This window comes from Oryx dammah, unplaced genomic scaffold (assembly GCF_014754425.2).
Source record: "Oryx dammah isolate SB20612 unplaced genomic scaffold, SCBI_Odam_1.1 HiC_scaffold_21, whole genome shotgun sequence".
Taxonomy (NCBI): Eukaryota; Metazoa; Chordata; class Mammalia; order Artiodactyla; family Bovidae; genus Oryx; species Oryx dammah.
The window spans coordinates 47,041,009-47,055,094 of NW_024070205.1; the positions used below are offsets into that span (position 1 = coordinate 47,041,009).

Genomic DNA, 14,086 nt, shown 5'->3' on the forward strand with positions numbered 1-14,086 from the left:
GGTGGGAAGGGAAGAGGGCTATGGACAAGAGGAAGAGAACTGTAACCATACAGGCTCTTCTTTGTGTGTTTTTTTAAAATCAGGTAGTTTATTCTTTTATTGTTGAGTGTTCTCTTTAACAGTTCTATACCAGGTAATATCTTTGGCAAATATTTTCTCCCTGTCTGTGACTTGTCTTCTTATTTTCTTGACTAGAATTTTTTTTTTTTAATTTTACTTTATTTTACTTTACAATACTGTATTGGTTTTGCCATACATCAACATGAATCTGCCATGGGTGTACATGAGTTCCCAATCCTGAACCCCATATAGGGTCTTTTTAACTCAAATATTGATATGGATACCTAATGCTCAAAAGCCTCCAATGGTTTCCAATGGGTTTCCATTAAAAAATCAAACTGGTATTCAAGATCTTTCACAGTCTGATTATAGTTTATCCAAGCTTAAGAGTTTTTTCCTTCAATAAAAACTTTCTATCCATCTAGCATATTGTTTACACTACTTACAAACAAGCTACTCTTTAATTCCAGACATCATTTTTGCTTAGGTTGTTAACCTCACTGAGAAAGTCTTCTTCCTTCCAAAATCCTAAATATCACCTGTCCTTCTAGGCGCATGTTAACCTTGCCTTATGCATAAGCTCTTTTCTAGTCATCCTACCTTACTTCTATCTAGTCTCACAACTTCTAGAGCATTAATTTTCTTATCTCCAATAATCCTTGTGTATTTATATATTATAGGGTTAGAGTTGCTTTCTACAGACTATTTTTTATCATATATAAGACTAAGAATCAAGTCATAAGCTAAGTCTTTATTCCCATGAACAAACACAATGAAAGCATTAGTAGGACAATTGATTTTTCCATGCATTTATTTAAAATCTCAGAGTCTATAAGTCCCCTAACACCCTTACTTTCTTTCAAGCAGCAGAAGTAGATTAGGTTAGTGAGTAAACAGGTCATTGCACTTCTAAAATTGGCCTAAGAAATGCTGACCAATTTCTTTTTCTAAAAGAGACAGAAGGAAGGTTTCAGAGAGGAAAGGGATATTGTCAGAGTGGGCCAGTATCTGCATCACAGAATAAGGCAGAATTCTAGTAGATACTCCTGGGGACACAGGCTGGCACTTTTCCATTCCCACCATGGTGAGGAGGAAAGACTAGGTCAAAAGTATGATCAGTCTCAAGACATGGGCAATGTTCAAGTTCTCCACTAAGCAACTGCATCCACTTTTGAGTTGAGCTAATAACTGTCAACATGTCAGGAATCACGACTACTATCTGGGTAGAAAAGCTATTGTGCTCAATGTACTTTGAAAAGAGCTTTGCAACAAGTCTTATATGTATCCTATATTATTTTTCAGTCAAAATGCAATGTTTCCCATGCATAGATAAATTTCAATCTATAATTAGTAATTTGCTGCTTTTGTTCAGTTGCTAAGTAGTGTCTGACTCTTTGCGACTCCATGGACTGCAGCAGGCCAGGCTTCCCAGTCCTCCACTATCTCCCAGAGTTTGTTCAGATTCAGGTCCGTTGAGTCAGTGATGTTATGTAACCATCTCATCCTCTGATACCCATTCTTTTGCTTTCAATTGTTGCCAGCATCAGAGTCTTTTCCAACGAGTCAGCTCATCACATCAGATGGCAAAAGTATTGGAGCTTCAGCTTCAGCAACTGTCCTTCCAGTGAATACTGAGGGTTATTTTCTTTTAGAATTGACTGGTTTGATCTCCTTGCTTTCCAAGGACTCTCAGAGTCTTCTCCAACACCACAAGTTGAAAGCATCAATTCTTTGGCACTCAGCCTTCTTTATGGTCCAGCTCTCACATCTGTGCATGACTATTGGAAAAACAGCTTTGACTATACGGACCTTTGTTGGCAAAGTGATGTCTCTGCTTTTGAATATGCTGTCTAGGTTTCTCATAGCTTTCCTTCCAAGGAGCAAGTGTTTTTTAATTTTATGGCTGCAGTCACTGTATGCAATGATTTGATTTTGGAGCCCCCCAAAATAAAATCTGTTACTGCTTCCACTTTTTCCCCTTCTGTTTACCATGAAGTGATGGGACTAGGTGCCATGATCTTGGTGTTTTGAATATTGGGAGTTAGTAATTTACCTAACCATATTTCTGATAGGAGATACAGTTTTCTTGGAGAAAATATTATTTTACTTACATTTCTATAGTATTATATTTAGAAGATAATTTCCAATATAGTTCATATTTGATCCATCCAAAAAAGGATAAAGGTCAAATACTGTTATCCACATTTTATAGGCCTTGGAGAACTTACATTATGCATGCCAAAGGATATCTAGCAATTTAACAGTTGGAATTCTGACCCAAAATCAGATCTCAAAGCTCTATAGGGAAAATGTCATAGAATGGAGGTGGGGAATGGAAGAGGGGTTGGAGGAACAACCCATGGCCAGGGAAGCCTGGTGTGCTGCAGTCCATGGGGTTGCAAAGAGTCGGACATGACTGAGCGACTGAACTGAACTGTGGGAACACGGAGGGGAGATAACACTTAAGTGACAGCAGAGAAATATCAATTTTAATCTTGATGATTAACTACCTGGAAAAGGAAATGGCAACCCACTTCAGTATTCTTGCCCGGAGAATCCCATGGACAGAGCCTGGCTGGCTATAGTCCATGGAGTCACAAAGAGTCGGACACAACTGAGTGACTAACACACACTTAACTACCACCACCTAGTAAAGCAACCTTAAAAAGATCACTGAATTTTCTAGAAAACCCAGAGATAAATCCATGCACCTATGGACACCTTATCTTTGACAAAGGAGGCAAGAATATACAATGGAGAAAAGACAATCTCTTTAACAAGTGGTGCTGGGGAAACTGGTCAACCACATATAAAAGAATGAAACTAGAACACTTTCTAACACCATACACAAAAATAAACTCAAAATGGATCAAAGATCTAAAGTAAGACCAGAAACTATAAAACTCCTAGAGGAAAACATAGGCAAACTCTGACATAAATCACAATAGGATCTTCTATGACCCACCTCCCAGAGTAATGGAAATAAAAGCAAAAACAAACAAATGGCACCTAATTAAAATTAAAAGCTTTTGCACAACAAAGGAAACTATAAGCAAGGTGAAAAAACAGCCTTCAGAATGGGAGAAAATAATAGCAAACGAAGCAACCGACACAGAATTAATCTCAAAAATATACAAGCAGCTCCTGCAGCTCAATTCCAGAAAAATAAACGACCCAATCAAAAAATGGGCCAAAGAACTAAACAGACATTTCTGCAAAGAAGACACACAGATGGCTAACAAGCACATGAAAAAATGCTGAACATCATTCATTATCAGAGAAATGCAAATCAAAACCACAATGAGGTACCATCTCACACCAGTCAGAATGGCTGCTATCAAAAAGTCTACAAACAATAAATGCTGGAGAGGGTGCGGAGGAAAAGGAACCCTCTTACACTGTTGGTGGGAATGCAAACGAGTACAGCCACTATGGAGAACAGTGTGGTGATTCCTTAAAAAACTGGAAATAGAACTGCCATACAGCCCAGCAATCCCATTGCTGGGCATACACACCGAGGAAACCAGAATTGAAAGAGACACGTGTACCCCAATGGTCATCGCAGCACTGTTTACAATAGCCAGGACATGGAAGCAACCTAGATGTCCATCAGCAGATGAATGGATAAGAAAGCTGTGGCATATATACACAATGGAGTATTACTCAGCCATTAAAAAGAATGCATTTGAATCCGTTCTAATGAGGTGGATGAAACTGGACCCTATTATAGAGTGAAATAAGTCAGAAAGAAAAACACCCATACAGTATACTATGCATATATACGGAATTTAGAAAGAAGGTAACAATGACCTTGTATGCGAGACAGCAAAAGAGACACAGACGTAAACAACAAAGAACAGTCTTTTGGATTCTGTGGGAGAAGGCGAGAGTAGGATGATTTGAGAGCGTAGCGTTGAAACGTGTATATTATCATATGTGAAGCAGATCGCCAGTGCAGGTCCAATGCATGATACAGGGTGCTCAGGGCTGGTGCACTGGGATGACCCTGGGGGATGGGATGGGGAGGGAGGAGGAAGGGGGGTTCTGGATGGGGAAATACATGTGCACCTGTGGCTGATTCATGTCGATGTTTGGCAAAAACCACTACAATATTGTAAAGTAATTAGCCTCCAATTAAAATAAATAAATTAATTTTTTTAAAAATCACTGAATTTTCAAAGGCTTCATTTTTTTCTCATCTCAAAAGAAAAAATCTGGACTAGATGTTTTCAGAAATGCATTCAAAACCCGTTATTAGTGCCTAAGATATAGGCACTAAGATACATGAGATATAAAGATCTTATAATACTAGGCTCTTTCCCCTAAAATAACTCACAGTTTACTGGATAAGACATACACATGAGCAAGACAACCAAGAAACGTGATTAACAACAAAAGATAACAGTTTTGTGAAGAACAGAAAGGAAGAATTTAGCAAGGAATGAGGCTAGGGATTTAAATCTGAATTGTCTTAAAGGATGAAAAAAAAAATTATTCCAGCGAATAGAAGACAGAGGGAATAGCATAAAGGCTCAGAGTAGAAATGCTATAATAGTTTATACAGGAAACTACAAACAGTTCAGTACTGCCAAAGTGTAAATGGACAGCAGAAGAGAGACGAGGAAAGAGCTAAAAGCAGAGGCCAGGATGAGATCTTTGCGTGATATATTAAGGAATCTGGACTTTATCCAGCAGGATAAAATGAAGATCTAGGGCCGGGCTTTCACAGGTTAGCAGCATAGTTAGGATTTAATTTTAGAAAGATCACTTTGACATTCATGGGAAGGAAGAACATGAGTGGTAGAAACTACAGGCAGAGATCTATAGTTAAAAATCTACAGCAGAGATGATGAGGGCCTATTCTAGAGATGAGAGAGAAGGAAATAATTTCAAGGAATAAGAAGCAAGACTGGAAATGCTAGAAATAAACTGGGAGTAAGATGAAGATATGAGGGGAAAAAGGCATGAAATAGATCCAGGTTTCTGCTCAAGACAGAACTGAGGTAGTGAATACGGAGGGAAAAGTTAATCAAATTATCTTCGGTTCAGCTTAAGATTTGTTGCCTCCAAAAATATCTAGGTAGCGATGTCCAGCTGTCAGTTGAATATAGTAAAGACAGCAATCTAATGCTCAGAAAAGAGGCTTGCCCTGAAGATACATAAGTGTGGGAGCAAGCGGTATACTAGTAGTAACTGAAACCTTAATGTGAATGTGCCCGTCCAGGAAGAGAGCACAAAGTGAGAATGAGCCCAGTCAGATATCCAAATGCATGCAATAAGTCAACCAAGAAAGCCAGGAAAGAAAAGCACCTTAGAAAACAATGAGAGATCATCCCAAGAAGGAAGTAGTAGTCAAAACCATAAAATGTCCCCCAAATGTAAAGCCAGGAAAAGAACTAAAAAAAATGTCTCCTAGTCTGAGCAATTAAGGGGTCACTGGAGAACTTACTAAAAGTGGTTTCATCAAGCAAATAAAAAAGTTAGACTGCGGTGGACTGAAAAGTAGAAACAACTCGTATAAAGACATCTTTGGGGAAATTTTGAACTAGAAGAAAAGGAATCTGAAACTTAATGAAGAATGGAAAGATCAATACCAAGTCCCATCTAGTTCTCTTAATTATTTTCATACAAATAAAAAGCTTATTTTGGTAAAGTTTCATTAAAACTCACAAAGATTAATCTTGAAGTACCATATTTTAATTATCTAGAAAGACAGGGGACACACTGTAGCTATGAATGGAACACATCTCCCAACATACCTGAGTGTGCTGCACCTGGTACTCCTAGCTCCTTTTGGTCATATGTCGAAGACAGCTAGAACCAGTGGAAGACGACGGAGTATCTCTCTCTGGCTCTTACTGTTCCTTCTCTTAATACCTCACAAAAACATTCCTTGTTACCCTCTGCCTGAAATACTCTTGTCCTCTGTTTTATAATAATTTCATTCCCATTCACTCTTCAATGGCCTGCTCAAACTTCCCTCACAGAATCACAGAAAGCCAGAGACAAAGGGGACCTTACAAATTCATTCAGGGGTCCTCACCATGCTGATGAAGGGACTAAAGACCAGAGAGTGTGAGAACGACCTGCCCAAGGTCATACTCATGGTTTTTGGTAGAGCTTAAATTTGAACTACTCCTTCAACTAGGGCCCTTTACACTACACATTACTATCTCAGGTAATTATTGCAAGGAGGCTTCCCTGATAGCTCAGTTGGTAAAGAATCCACCTGCAATGCAGGAGACCCCGGTTAGATTCCTGGGTTGGGAAGATCCGCTGGAGAAAGGATAGGCTACCCACTCCAGTATTCCTGGTCTTCCCTTGTGGCTCAGCTGCTAAAGAATCTGCCTGCAATGCAGGAGACATGGGTTTGATCCCTGGATTGGAAAGATCCCCTGGAGAAGGGAAAAGCTACCCACTCCAGTATTCTGGCCTAGAGAATTCCATGGACTATACAGTCCATGGGGTCGCAAAGAGTCAGACACGACTTTGACAAAAACAAATTATTGCAAACTTATGACTGCAATAAGTCAGGCGTTAAAACCAATCAGTTTAAAACAGTTTGTTGTAAGATCCATCTTATTAATATGTTTCCCAAAATTAAGGAGCTGGTCTATAACTTTGCTTATTAATTTAACTATCCACAACTACTTGATTATTCAAGATTACAGATGCCAACTAATACTGATTTCATGGATAAGCTGACTGTCAGTCACTAAATAGGTTCTCTCCTCAAGAGTGTAGCATTTATTTCAGCCTCTGCCAGTGGAAGTGTCGGAGCAGATGTTGGCAGACTGTGACATACAGTATGTCTTTAAAACTTGTTGGGGTGTGAAATTTCATAAGGTCAAAAAATGCTGCATTTTGATCAGCATGTACAGGAGTTCTGTACTTTATAAATTATTTCAGACAAACCAATAACAGCATTTGCTAGTAAAATAGACAAACTAAGAAACCACACTGGCTTTAGGTCAGAAATGATAATGTATACTGCTAGTGTTTTAAAAGACAATTTCTATCACTTTAAAATAAATGCTTGCCCAAAATGTCTTTAGAAAGAAAATGTATTCGTAAGTCAATACAAAATATAAGGTATTATTTCAATTGACAACAGGATTTTTAAAATAATTTTCTACTGAGAGAAAGCCATAAGTGTCTAATGAGCCATTTTGGTAGAGACAAAAGTATTTTCTTTTTTTTTTTAAAGTATTTTCTTAATACACAAATATAACAGTATCCTCACTTTTTGAAAAATGAAACTCCCTATGGAAAAATCCACTTACATAAACAAGAGATTTTTTTTTTTTTTTTTAGTTAAAATGATTTCACAAACTTTTTGGTTTATTGTCCTACCTTATTGTTTAAAAAAAACTGAAAGTAACCCCCCAAAAAAGACTGTGGCGCTATATAATGATAAAACACATGTATAACATTTGAGGATTTTTATCATTTTCAATTTTCTGATGCTGCTATATTTTTTAACTGATTTTTGCTTCAATTTTCCCTCATATCTTTCCAAATCGTGACTAACAGATAACTGCATACAATCAACGGAGAAGGCAGTGGCACCCCACTCCAGTACTCTTGCTTGGAAAATCCCATGGACAGAGGAGCCTGGTAGGCTGCAGTCCATGGGGTCGCGAAGAGTCGGACACAATGGAGCGACTTCACTTTCATTTTTCACTTTTATGCACTGGAGAAGGAAATGGCAACCCACTCCAGTGTTCTTGCATGGAGAATCCCAGGGACAGGGGAGCCTGGTGGGCTGCTGTCTATGGGGTCGCACAGAGTCCGACACGACTGAAGCGACTTAGCAGCAGCAGCAGCATACAATCAAAATCAAAATTAAGAATGGTGTGTCTAGTTAAAGATTTTATCACAAACTTTATCTCTTATGCAAGTTTATTTTAACTTAATATTATGCTTTAAAATGTTTTACTCCTGAATTAACACAGAAAACCCCTTTCATTGATTAATCAGCAGTTAAAACAATCTGAAAGCCTGGTTATAACAATTATAATCACCATTATCATCATCATCATCTTATTTTTGGCTATTTTCAAGAAAATATATAATTCCTAAATAAGTTTAAATTACAAACTTATTTAGAAATTTGTAAGGAAGAAATAGTGTTAGATATTTGTAAGGAAGAAAAATTTACCACAAACAAAATCTTCTCAGAAAATAATGTTTAAGGTAAATCACTTGCTTCTTATCATACAATCAATCAAACGGTTAAGATTATGACAGGAAACTTCGATTAGAGGTGCACTAAGAACTGCAGCATCTTTCAACCAAGTTCAATCCAGCAGTCAAGTTCAAAGGTCTCTGTTTACATTTTAAAGAAAAACTTGAAGTATGTACCTGGGGAATGGTTTTTATCACAAAGTCCTATGAAAAAATTATACTATTTTGGATTATATAAAACCACACATTATAATAATCTATGGAATCTTTCCGTTCCAATGCTAAGGAACTGAAATTCTACATCAACTGAAATTTTATCTGCAATTAAGAACAAACCTAAACTTTTTCATAGGCTTTTCACATATCTCAAAGTATCTGACACATACAGCCATACAAATAAATAAATACAAGGTGAATCAACAATTGTAATTAACTTACTTGCTACTGAAAAGTTGTTGAGGGGATAAGGTAAATCCACATCTTGGGGTTTCTCTTTATATCCTATGAATGAGCCATCTGTCTTCAAAAGGAAATATCTTGGCCTCCAGTTTTTTATATATTCTCCTACATGAGGAAAGCATGCATGTTAATGCTGGGGGAAAAATGAACAGCAGCTTTTATGTGAAAAAATAAATTATGGTACAATATATGTCCTACAACACTGGCCTCCAAAAATTTAGATAGGCAATTTTCTTTTAACTTAGCTTACAAAAGGAAATACATAAGCCTGCAATTAAGATTCAATAAAAACCCAAACATGTTTTGTTTCTAATGATTTCACACTTTGATAATTCATTTGCACCATTATTTCTTCAGAGAATCATTCAACTGAGTACACATTTTGTTCAGTTTTTCATATCAGATGGTTGTTAGAGCATATTTTCAGTCATCTTAAAAAGCCTTGGTAAATAAATCATACACACAGTATCAAGGAATTTTGATGAAAAACACTTATCATAAGAGGAACACAAAATAGATATTTCTCTTCCATGTACCACAACTAATCGTGTCATTTTTTAAAAAGAAAGGGAAAACGTCTATTTTCATTGTTAAACCTTGAGCATAACTTGTTCAAACAACATTCTATTATTAAAAGGAAAATAACTGCACAAATGCTATAAACAAGTCAAGGAAATGAAAGAACATGGGTTAATAGAGCTTAAAAACCACACACACATTCATACACATAAATGTAAGAACTAAGAACATGTGGTTAGTCCCAAGCACACAATAGTCAATAAATGTATATTCTATCAGATTTTGATACAAGCTATCAACTACCTATCAAAATATAAATTTTTAGCATCAAGATCACCATTTGCTTACTTTACACTTCTTTTTAATTTTAAGCAACAGAGGCACTCCATGATACTATAAGAGCTGGAAGGCTCCCTGGTCTCAATTTTCACTTCTCTACTAAATATTTCTATCCGGCTTTTCAATCTCAAGTGGTTAATCACAGTACTACAAAACTTTGAAAGTAGTTCAGCTTTCCCTTCAGATCAGTGTCTCCTGACATCAGTTATCTAAGCTCAAACCTAATATTTGAATGTTCCCTCTCATCAGTAGCTAAGTCAGTACTGACTTCACAAGTCTCTCTTATTTAGCCAACCTAAGATGCCCTAACACTTCACCTCTGCCCTTCTGCTAATGCACTGTGACTTTTCTCCCATTCTACTCGGCCCTCTTCCATCATAATGCATCTATCATCTCCAGATAATTCTAATGTCCTTATGTACTGCTTTGATGATATCACTTTTAGGCTCAAAAATATTTTCCTTACTGTTTAGTATCAGTCTCTTTGTATAAAATATGAGTTTTCCCATAATCTCACCCCTGACATGTATTTCAGATGTGGAATCATTCCTCTGGGTCGGCATTTCTCCAAATTCTCACCTCAGACCTCTTTACACCCTTAAATATTTTTCATACTTAAATATAGCCAATGAATTTTTCTGTATGTAGATTACAACTATAATATTTACTGTATTAGAAACTGAAAAGGAGAAAATTTAGATTTTTATTACCTCCTTTAACAGTAAAAATATAAACTCATTGCATGCAACATTAATATTTTAATGTTTTACTTTCTAAAACAAAAAAAATAAGGTGAAGAGCTGAATTGCTTTACATCTTTGCAAATCTTTTTAATGTTTGCCTTTAAAGAAGACAGTTTCATTTTCTGTTCCTACATCTAAACTGTTAAAGTAATATATTTTTGATTGAAATATTTCTTAAAAATCTAGCCCAGACAGGTAGTTAGAAAAGGGATGAGTATTCAGATAGTTATGGATGTCTTTCTTTGATACTACACCAGCATTTGACAAGCAGTCATTTTCTAAAAGGTTACCTGCAATGTGGAATTTGAAACCACTATCAATGAACTTTCTGTACTTTGCTATATGAAATCCCTGGGTCTGTATTTCACACTGAATGAATCTTTTACACACTGCATGATTTTCTAACAGCACACACTGTTCATTTAGGAAACACTGGTCCACCAAGTTATACTGATCTTTCAGATACTGACACAATTCACTACACAATCACATTCAGTACCACTACAAATCGTATCAGGAAAGTAAGCAGTGGGAAGCTCTGCGGCTCATGACAGCAGATATGTTCTCCGAAATTGTACTCTTTGCTTTAAAATTCAGTTTTAACCAATGGAAATAAATACTGTCAGTTCATTTTTCTTAAAGTGATGCACTCCAAGGGCCCAATCTAGTGCCTGCCACTTGATGATGCTCAAAAATAACTTACTAAATGAATACGTGTATATACGAACATCTTCCCCCCCAAGTGTATAAGCATACGAGAAATTAAGGGAAAGAAAAGGGAAACCTGACACCACTCATAACTTTAACTTACTTAAAAATATGGCCCTAATGTGAATAAAAACAGGCCAGATTTATAAAACCAGAATGATAAACCCACAGTTCTCATTCAAAAAAGCAAACAGATCCTTTCTTAATTGTACTTATTGTTTTATTTTTCTATTCATATTTAAGTATTCCTATATAAAAATTAAAATCATGAGATGTTTTCTAATCAGTGATGTTATATTTATATTTCAAATGTTATTTTAAAACAATAACTTGTACTGGTACAAGATGCTATAACTTTGATAAGCTAAATAATAACAGTTTAATGACTATACCAAAGATAAAATGAAACAAATCCATTTTGTAAATTTTAAAGAAGAAAAAAAATCAGGAAAACATCATTTTTTCTTACGCTACATTTCTCCTTATCTTTTAAGAGTACTAAATACATTCTTTTAAAAATGTGTAATTAAAAGAAATAAGTCAAGTTTTCAATTCTAAGAATAATTTCCTATCAACCACTAAGAATTTACATGTATAGAGGAAAGACACAAAACATCACCACAAAATTTTTATCACCTTGTTAAATGAATCTTAAGAAATTGAAAATATTTATGTGGCTTATAGCAGGGCTTTTTAAGGAGAAAAGGAAAGATATAAGCATCTGAATGCAGAGTTCCAAAGAATAGCATGAAGAGATAAGAAAGCCTTCTTCAGCAATCAATGCAAAGAAATAGAGGAAAACAACAGAATGGGAAAGACTAGAGATCTCTTCAAGAAAATTAGAGATACCAAGGGAACATTTCATGCAAAGATGGGCTCGATAAAGGACAGAAACGGTATGGACCTAACAGAAGCAGAAGATATTAAGAAGAGGTGGCAAGAATACACAGAAGAACTGTACAAAAAAGATTTTCACAATCCGGATAATCACGATGGTGTGATCACTAATCTAGAGCCAGACATCCTGGAATGTGAAGTCAAGTTGGCCTTAGAAAGTATCACTACGGACAAAGCTAGTGGAGATGATGCAATTCCAGTTGAGCTAGTTCAAATCCTGAAAGATGATGCTGTGAAAGTGCTGCACTCAATATGCCAGCAAATTTGGAAAACTCAGCAGTGGCCACAGGACTGGAAAAGGTCCGTTTTCATTCCAATCCCAAAGAAAGGCAATGCCAAAGAATGCTCAAACTACCACACAATTGCACTCATCTCACATGCTAGTAAAGTAATGCTCAAAATTCTCCAAGCCAGGCTTCAGCAATATGTGAACCGTGAACTTCCTGATGTTCAAGCTGGTTTTAGAAAAGGCAGGGGAACCAGAGATCAAATTGCCAACATCTGCTGGATCATGGAAAAAGCAAGACAGTTCCAGAAAAATATCTATTTCTGCTTTACTGACTATGCCAAAGCCTTTGACTGTGAGGATCACAATAAACTGTGGAAAATTCTGAGAGAGATGAGAATACCAGACCACCTGACCTGCCTCTTGAGAAATGTGTATGCAGGTCAGGAAACAACAGTTAGAACTGGACATGGAACAACAGAGTGGTTCCAAATAGGAAAAGGAGTATGTCAAGGCTGTATATTGTCACCCTGCTTATTTAACTTATATGCAGAATACATCATGAGAAACGCTGGACTGAAAGAAACACAAGCTGGAATCAAGATTGCTGGAAGAAATATCAATAACCTCAGATATGCAGATGACACCACCCTTATGGCAGAAAGTGAAGAGGAACTCAAAAGCCTCTTGATGAAAGTGAAAGAGGAGAGTGAAAAAGTTGGCATAAAGCTCAACATTCAGAAAACCAAGATCATGGCATCTGGTCCCATCACTTCATGGGAAATGGATGGGGAAACAGTGGAAACAGTGTCAGACTTTATTTTGAGGGGCTCCAAAATCACTGCAGATGGTGATTGCAGCCATGAAGTCAAAAAACGCTTACTCCTTGGAAGGAAAGTTATGACCAACCTAGATAGCATATTCAAAAGCAGAGACATTACTTTGCCGACTAAGGTCCGTCTAGTCAAGGCTATGGTTTTTCCAGTGGTCATGTATGGATGTGAGAGTTGGACTGTGAAGAACACTGAGCGCCGAAGAATTGATGCTTTTGAACTGTGGTGTTGGAGAAGACTCTTGAGAGTCCCTTGGACTGCAAGGAGATCTAACCAGTCCATTCTGAAGGAGATCAGTCCTGGGATTTCTTTGGAAGGAATGATGCTAAAGCTGAAACTCCAGTACTTTGGCCACCTCATGAGAAGAGTGGACTCATTGGAAAAAGACTCTGATGCTGGGAGGGATTGGGGGCAGGAGAAGAAGGGGACGACAGAGGATGAGATGGCTGGATGGCATCACTGACTCGATGGACGCGAGTCTGAGTGAACTCCGGGAGTTGGTGATGGACAGGGAGGCCTGGCGTGCTGCGATTCATGGGGTCACAAAGAGTCGGACACAACTGAGCGACTGAACTGAACTTGATTAACAAAAATTTATTAAAAATAAGTCTATTATGCATCCCTGACACATATTACTCAAAGAGCGTGATAGTCATTTACCCAGAAGAAAAACTGAAGTCAAAATTTCCCTTCTTCATTAGATAAACATTAAGTATTTCTGACAAAACTATTACTAATTTTGAATTGATTCAGTTAACCAACAACTGTACTGTCATGCTAAGCTAACAGTGTATCCCAAACTTTCAATAAAGACTCCTGAATGTAGTTTTCATTTTATCATTTTCTACCTATAATATGAATGGACTTTCTGAGAAATTATCCTAGGTGCTAGGAACACAGTAGCAGACCAGAAATAATGGCCTCTAACTCATAAAGCTTATGTTCCAGTATTATACCAGATTTCTGGTGCCCACTAAAATCTGGAGAAGGGTTATAAGTATTTCCTGAAAGCAAATCCTTTATTATAGGTTCCTATAAACATTCTTAAGTAAAGCTCATGTAATAGCATGATGTGTTGGTCTAATTAAATATTCATTTTTGAGTTCCAAGAGGTC

At 36.9% G+C, this 14,086-nt stretch overlaps 1 protein-coding gene across 3 annotated transcripts in view; it reads right to left on the reverse strand.

Moving 5' to 3' along the window:
- The window catches only part of AKT3 (AKT serine/threonine kinase 3), a 279,685-nt gene that overhangs the window by 139,058 nt on the left and 126,541 nt on the right, over positions 1–14,086 (reverse strand). For all 3 annotated transcript variants that reach the window (XR_005725001.1, XM_040263596.1, XM_040263595.1), the window contains one exon: positions 8,686–8,811. Coding sequence is in view for 2 of the 3 variants with exons in the window: in XM_040263596.1 (XP_040119530.1) it covers positions 8,686–8,811 (126 nt within the window). In the remaining variant the exon portion in view is untranslated. The remainder of the gene's footprint in view (positions 1–8,685; positions 8,812–14,086) is intronic.